At 49.2% G+C, this 8,165-nt stretch overlaps 1 protein-coding gene across 1 annotated transcript; it reads right to left on the reverse strand.

The window, feature by feature from the left end:
- Positions 1–294: 294 nt before the first annotated feature.
- Positions 295–7,746, reverse strand: LOC147412595 (olfactory receptor 6M1-like). Its single transcript, XM_086481193.1, has 2 exons — positions 7,454–7,746; positions 295–1,279 (listed from the first exon to the last, which is right to left on the reverse strand). Exons 1-2 carry the CDS (start codon positions 7,744–7,746, stop codon positions 295–297), a joined length of 1,278 nt encoding a protein of 425 aa, XP_086337319.1.
- Between the last annotated feature and the right edge of the window lie 419 nt (positions 7,747–8,165).

The raw sequence follows: 8,165 nt of genomic DNA on the forward strand, positions 1-8,165 counted from the left end.
ATCCTGTGCAATCCAAAAATGCTCCTGCCCTGCATCCCAAAAGGTGTCCTACACCTCCAGGCAAAAGTCCCCTTAGTCCAAGCTGCTCTCAGTGACTCGTCTTGATGGGTTTCACACCCGGACAATGGGGCTGATGGCTCTCCCAGGGCAGCCCTGGAAGGAGCTGGGACAACTTGTTCGTTCCCACAAGAACATCAGCCTCCCGAGGCATCTGTGTTTGGAGGTCACATTCATATGCACTGATATTATTTAAGAGGTGACAGCAGGTCATTGGAATCACTGTCCAGAAAGGCATCATGATGAGGGGAAAAGCTGTACTGTTGCACGGGCAATGGCTTTGTTCAGGGCCAGCATCACAGCCTTGTTTCTAAGGCTGTAGATGAATGGATTTAAGAATGGGTACAGGACAGTGTTCAGCAAAGCTACAATTCTGTTTGTCTCCAAGGAAACATCTTCTGAAGGACACACGTAGAGAGCAATGCAGCTCCCATATGCGATGGCCAAGGTGGTGAGATGGGAAGAACATGTAGTAAAAGCTTTTTTCCTCCCAGAGGCTGCTGGAAGGTGTAGAATACGGAAAAGGATGACCATGTAAAATGCCAGAGTTAAACATAAGGAACCCAGTACGACAAATGGCAATAAGAAAGAGTCTAGTTTCCAAAGCAGGCTGGTGTCAGAGCAGGACAATTTGAATAAGGGGGAGTTGTCACAAAAAAAATGGCGGATCTTGGAGCCACAGAAAGTCAGCGTGTGGAGGAGGACCAGACGGTAACTCAAGAGTGTGATGCCTGTGACCCAAGCAGCAACAACCAGGCGGATGCAGAGCTGAGGCTTCATGATGGCAGCGTAACACAAAGGCTGGCAGATGGCAACATAGCGGTCAAAGGACATGACAACCAGAAGAGCCATCTCTGTGCAGCCCAGGGCAAAATAGAAGTAGGATTGGGCAAAGCAGCTGCTTAGTGAGATTCTTCTCCTACCAGAAGCCAGGATCACAAAGAGTTTGATGCTTGTGGAGGATGTAAACCAGATCTCCAGGAAGGACAGGTTGCTGATGAAAAAGTACATGGGGGTTTGCAGGCGGTGATCCATACACACGAGGGAAATGATGGTCGCATTCCCCATCACTGTTGTCAGGTAGATGAGCAGAAGGACCAGAGAGAGAAATAGTTGTAGTCTTTGATGAAGCTCTGAGAAACCCTCTAGGATGAACTCAGTAACTGCACTTTCATTTTCTGCTCCCATGCTCAATTTCAGTTCATCCTGATGAGGCAGAAATCTGGCAAAAAGCAAGTGTGATAATTTCACCGTCTGGGTGAAAAGTTCTGTCCTTCCTTCTCTGCTGCTTTCCTCTCTTGCAGTCTTCCTATATGACACAGACAGAGCAGTCCCTCAAGCATTTCTCCCACCTAAATTTTTCTGTTTCGCATTTCAGTGGGAGTCCTCACAGAATTTGTCTCTTTTCTACCCTTTCCAAACACTCACAAAGGATTTCTTTCTCCAGAACACATTTTAAAGAGGCTCTTAGCTATTTCACCCCATTCCTGGGTAATCCCAAATCCACCAAACCTCTGTCACACCTATGTGCCAAGCTCTCCTCTTCTATTGCACAAATACTAAACAATCAAAACAAATGAAATCAAATCAAATCTGTATGTTGAAAGCTGTTCTTTCTATTTTTCCATACTTGCCTTTTTGGGCTAGGAGTCCCCGAGAATCTGTTGATTTTATAATAAGGAATATCAAGTATCTCTTCTGTAATCCCCCGCTTTCCTCCATGGCTTCTTGTTCTCTGTTTCTTCAGGAGAGGACAGGGGTGGGAAGGGGGAATAAGGACTAAGTCTGACTTGTCTTCCTTAGTACTCTAAATACTGACTGAAATTTTCTGTGGTTCCACACAGTCTCATCTGACATCCGCCTGCACTGAAATGCAGTTGTTTCCAAACAGCTGCTCATTGCTATTACCCTCAAATATCCTGACCTAAACGCAGAGCAAGAGTGTCTGGAAGAGATTTGTAAGCTTTCTATTGCATGTCAGTTATAGGCTGGGAGGACCCAGCCTCTAGCTTTTTCTCTTGTCTCCATTGAGTATAGAGGGAGCCTCTGGGAAGCAAGTTCTCACAGGCACCTGCAGCAAAGTCGGTGACATTAACTGTTCAAGTCTCAAATCTCTGATGTACTAAGTCATTATTTTTTGAAATCAAAATACGCATCTAACAGAAGGAAGCACAAGAAAAGTACATACAATAACAACTGATGTTTTTCCCTTCATCTTTACCATTTTTTTTAGACATAGAAAGGAACAGAGCAGATGACCCCAGACACAGGATGATTCACAATGCAAGGGGAAGGGTGCGAGGGGAGGAGCCGGTCAGTTTGAAGCAGTGAAACAAAAGTTCTCCACAGGCTGTGGTGTCCCCTCAGGCTCTGTCCCAGGGCAGAATGGGTAGCATTAGGCAAGGAGCAAAATGGGAAGTTCAGGATAGGGTGGTGCTCCACGTTGGCACGACATTTCAGCTTGGGGCTCAGGCTAGTCTTACATCCCAAATGCCCGGCTTGTTCTTTGCCTCTGGTCTGGCACAGGGGAATCTCTGCACTGGGTTCATCTGGAAAACTTTCTGAGGTTAAACCACTGGCTGCATTTGAGAAAAAGCTCAAGCTCAGTCCCCTCCAGTAGTATGAGCGTGGTGAATCGGTGAATCGGAGGTGGCCGTCCCAGTTTCCATTTTCTGGGTCAGTTGAAACACTCAAAGGCTGATATCTTCTTACTCTGTTGGGTGGCATCTAAATTATCTAAAATTATTCTTCTCCAGAAGATACCTGCTTAGGGGAACCTTCAAATTTGCAGACAGATTCTGTTCAGGCCCTGCATCATCAAACACGCATGAGAGACACAGAGTGAAGAAACAGAGGATATGCATGCGAAGGATATCCGGGTGAAAAAGGCCTTATCGTGGCTTTGCACAGAGGTTATCCTCAGGATGGTGACTATCATGGAGGCATAAGCCACAGTAGTCCCTGTGAAGGAGCTCAGCAGCGCAGCGGAGGAGAGAGCAAAGCTCCTGGTTCATAGTAGCTGGTGCCCGTGCGGGCTCCTCTCACCAAAGGGATGATGCCCCAGAATAAGCAGTCTCTGGACTGGGGACAGAGGGTCTGGTGACACACAAGATGGTGAGGCTGAGCATGGGCAGAGGAGCCATTCCCCAGCACGTGAACATGAACGCGGAGCACAAGTGGGAGCTTGCAAAGAGAAGAGCAATGTGAGGGCTTGCAAATGGCCCTGCAGCCATCGAAAGACGTCGCAACATATTGGTTAAACTCAGCCGTGCCCAGGGAGACAGAGAATGTCTGCAGCTCGTGAGCAGCCGCAGAGATCTCTTAGTCTGCAACACGGGACTGACAAACATGTCAGGGGGAAGGACCAAAGCGAACCAAATCCATGGGTCGATGCTACAGGGGATGCAAGACCCCCTCATGACCTTCACCCCAGATGAGCCTGAGAGGGGAATGAGATGGGACCCGCTGTCTTCCCAGCTGTGTATGTGCTGCTGCTGGTGTGGTGGCTTTAAAGGAGAGAAGGGATGGAAAGAGGTAACAGGATTCAGGCAGCTCCTGCCCTGAGCCTTGAGCAAGAGTAAAGGAAGAGAACAGGGAAGTGAACAGGTGCAGACCCTTAGACACGAGAAGAACACAAACCTGCAGGACAGCAGCCAATGGGGCTAGCGGTAGGGACGTGTGGACAATGCCTGTACACCAATCACAGCTTATTTAGTGGCATGTATACTAGTAGAGAAAAGTATATAATGATGCTGTAGCAAACAACAAAGGTCTTCGATTCACCCTCGATCGGATTCTGTGCCCTCAATCTCCACAAATGGCGCCCAAACAGGGACTTGAATCGTGGCAGTGAGCAACCGGTGGAGAGCCCAGCCGAACAAATAAAGCAGCAGAGTGAGAGCTGCTGTCTGGACAAGTAATCACCTAGGAAAACAGGAGAGTGCCTGGGAACCTGACTTAAGGAGTAGCTGATGTGGTGGCAACCCCGTTGAACTCCCCAGGATGCTGAAAGGAAGCAGGATCATGAAGTCACATTAATCTTCTCTGCACGACAGAGATGAGCAATGGGTCATAATGGGTACCTCTGTGTCTATGGAGGAAAAAACTGTCATGAAGAGCTAAATAATCTGAAGGAGCAGCTGGATAAACAGAGCAAGAGTCTCGGTAGTTTAAAAAGTGAATCGGAACAAAAAGTGCGAGAGAGAAAGGCCAAAATTGAGTCCTAACTTAAGTGTGTCTTGAAGTGGGTCATGACTACAGTCCCTGGGGTGGACTCATGTACTATCTATTCCCCTGAGATATGGGACGAAGCTCATCGCAAGGCTCGAGAAGAGGGGGACTTGGGAATGTTGCGTGCTTTCCAGTCCAGTACAGTCGCCAGACAGACCCCTGGAGCAGCCCCTCTCCGAGTACCCCTGGTTCCACGGGACACTATCACAACTAAAAACAGCGCAGCTGTTGCTGGCGGAGGCGCCGACTCCCACAGCATCTTCCTGTGGTGGCAGAGTGAGACACGCCCGGCAAGTGCGTCCTCCCCTTCAACTGCCAGGGCCAGCCGGCCCCGACCCCTGTGGCCTGGACACTGAGGGCCTGTCTGAGAACCTCCCGTAGTCCCCCATGCGTTGAGGAGGAAGGAGGACAAGGACAATGCCAAAGACTTGTGGCGGGGCACAGGGGACACCCGGCGTCACCCCTCGGGTCACCCCAACACTTCCCCCCACAAAAAACCCAGACCTCACCCCCCCCATCCTCCCAAAAATGGACCTTCCCTCCCGAAACACTGTGGTATGGCCCTTCCCCTCCCCCCCCCCCCCCCCCGGGTAATTTTTCAGGTGGGTGGTGTTGCTAAGGAAATTGAAAAAAAAAAGAAAAAAAAAAAAGAAAAAAAGAAAGAAAAAAAAAAAAAGAAGAAAAAGGAAAAAAAGGAAAATAAAAAGAAAAAAAGAAAGAGAAAGCAATAAAGGAAAAAAGAAAAAAAGGAAAAAAGAAAAACAAGAGGGAAGAAAGAAGGGAGCTGCATAAAAGATATAAAAGCCTTTGACAGATTTCTTGAAGTGGATGGCTGCTGGTTAGGAATAGTCTGAGTTATAGGTGCTAAGCTTGTTTTCCTGTGTTTACTTTACTCTGCCTTGGTCATGTGTGTTTCCTTTGATCTGTAACTGGTCACTCAGTGCGAGCACCAGTGCGGTTGTTCTACAGAAGCCTGTGTAATAGTTGGGCATGTCATGATGCAAAATCATACAGCTGTTGTTTTTTCGCTTTTAGCACAAGGTCATGGATGTGAGGATTTTGAAGGAATGTGTTGCATGAATTTATCAGATCACTCTGAATCAATCCCTAAGAGTGCCCAGACGCTCCAGGATGGAGTTCTCAAGCTTCGGGTTGATGACCCATGGCAATGGCTAAATCAGCTTTTAGAGGGATGAGGTTTTGTTAGCTGGTTTAAATCAGTTATTAAGTTGTTGTTAGTCTGTCTGCTTCTCTTCCTGTGTATCCTTATCTATATAACATGTCTCCTGCAATGTATTAAGCGTTTAATATATGACTGTCATAGCTGTCTTGGTTGTAAGCAAAGGAGGGGGAGACGTAGGAGTAAGTCAGAGGCGACCTTTGGAAGCTGGCCAGGCACTGTTGCATTGAGGAGGATCCAGGAGAGAAGGGATGGGAAGAGGATTCAGGCAGCTCCTGCCCTGAGCCTTGAACAAGAGTAAAGGAAGAGAACAGGGAAGTAAACAGGTGCAGACCCTTAGACAGGAGAGGAACACAGGCCTGCAGGGCAGCACCCAAAGTTGTTAGCGGTAGTGACGTGTGGACAATGCCTGTACACCAATCACAGCTTATTTAGTGGCGCGTGTAATAATAGAGAAAAGGATATAATGATGCTGTAGCAAACAATAAAGGTCTTTGGTTTATCCCCAATCGGAGTCTGTGCCCTCAGTCTCCACACCGCTCTGTGCACCCTTCATGGCTCAGAGCAAGAAACAGGCCACTGAGAACATTCATCCAGCTGGCATGCTGAGGAGATCCCCACCCCAGGCACCTTGCAGCCCCACATGCCAAACTTCCTCTCCAGGACAGCAGGAGACAACTGGCCTTGGGGATCCGCATGAAGGTGCTTTTGCCCAAGGGCAAGGCCAGCCTGACCCAAGCTGCCACCCACACTAAAGGGTTTCCCTTTCCATGTCCCCCGTGCACACACACACGGTGCCCTGCTCTTCTCCCAGGACATCCCATCTCCCCACAGAGACTGTTCCCTACAGAGCTCATCTCTGCTGACCTAGACGGCCATTCCTGCACCCCCTCCCCAGGCTCCCCACGGACCCTGAACTGGTGGTGCTGCTCTGCAGAGCAAGTGGGCTGTGGTGGCCAGGGCCATGCTGGTGAGGCTGAGAGGCAGACCCAGCTCAGGGTGGTTACTGTCCCCTCCACCTCAGCACACAGATGCTGCCCCCACCCCTCCACAGAACATTTTGAGAAAGGAACTCAGGCAAACAAGTCAGTGCAGAGTCCTTTATTTGGATTAAACAGACAGAGAGCACAGCTCCTTGTTTACACAAATTCTTTGGGACACACAAGGCAGGCAGATACTTATGTAGAAGTAGGATGAAGAATAAGGAGAGGGTTTGTGGACAGCATTGATACAACCAAGAAAAGCTAAAACCAAAGAAACCAAATGAAACAACCTCCCAAACCTACAGGCTGTGCCAGTAATGAGTTGCATTACTAGTGATATGCAGGGGAAGATGGGCAGTTCATTGCTGCTTCTGCAAAGAAAACAGTCATCAGTTTCCTCAGGGCATCCTTGAGCTCCTGGTTCCTCATGCTGTAGATGAGGGGGTTCACTGCTGGAGGCACCACTGAGTACAGAACTGCCAGCAGAAGGTTCAGGGATGGGGAGGAAATGGAGGGGGGCTTCAGGTAGGCAAACACGCCAGTGCTGCCAAACAGGGAGACCATGACCAGGTGAGGGAAGCAGGTGGAAAAGGCTTTGTGGCGTCCCTGCTCCGAGGGGATCCTCAGCACGGCCCTGAAGATCCACCCGTAGGATAGCACAATGAACACAAAACAAACAAAAGAAAAAATTACAATAACCACAAGCAACCCAGCCTCTCTGAGGTAGTCATCTGAGCAGGAGAGCTTGAGGATCTGGGGGATTTCACAGAAGAACTGGTCCACAGTATTGCCTCGGCAGAGGGGCAGTGAAAATGTATTGGCCGTGTGCAGCACAGCGTAGAGAAACCCACAGCCCCAGGCAGCTGCTGCCATGTGGACACAAGCTCTGCTGCCCAGGAGGGTCCCGTAGTGCAGGGGTTTGCAGATGGCAACATAGTGGTCGTAGGCCATGACTGTGAGAAGATAAAACTCTGCTGAAATCAAGAAGACAAATAGAAATCACTGGGTAACACATCCCATATAGGAGATGGCCCTGGTATGCCAAAGGCAATTGGCCATGGCTTTGGGGAGAGTGGTGGAGAGAAAGCCCAGGTCGACGATGGAGAGGTTGAGGAGGAAGAAGTACATGGGTGTGTGGAGGTGGCGGTCACAGGCTATGGTGGTCATTATAAGTCCGTTGCCCAGGAGGGCAGCCAGGTAAATGCCAAGGAAGAGCCCAAAGGTCAAGAGCTGGAGCTCCCGTGTGTCTGAGAATGCCAGGAGGAGGAACTGGGTTATGGAGCTGCCATTGGACATTATTTCACTGCAGGAATGGTGAACTGTTGAAAGACGAGAGGACATTGACAAGTGAGGACAGATTTCTCTGAGCCAGTCATATGCCATTTCTCACTGATAATCGTCACAATGGCTACATTTTTTTTTGGAAGAACTTCAGTCAGTTCCTTTTTGTGAGGTCAGGATTGATGAGCAGGGGCTCTGCCCATGGGCTCCAGAGAAGTCAGACCTGTGCTATTGCAGTGCGGTCAAACAGCCCGTGCATTCAGTAGGTGTTCCTGGCAATGGGTGCCTTCAGTCTAGTGAGTGGTATTTGCCTCAGTGACCATGTGACAATTCTCCCAATTTATTCCAGTGTCATGGAGTCAGCATCCAGACCAGTGGTGTCTGAGAGGGAAGAGCCCAGGGAGGGACCCAGCCCTTCCAACTCTGCTCTCCTG

This window comes from Leptosomus discolor, unplaced genomic scaffold (genome assembly GCF_034619465.1).
Source record: "Leptosomus discolor isolate bLepDis1 unplaced genomic scaffold, bLepDis1.hap2 HAP2_SCAFFOLD_28, whole genome shotgun sequence".
NCBI classification, from domain to species: domain Eukaryota; kingdom Metazoa; phylum Chordata; class Aves; order Leptosomiformes; family Leptosomidae; genus Leptosomus; species Leptosomus discolor.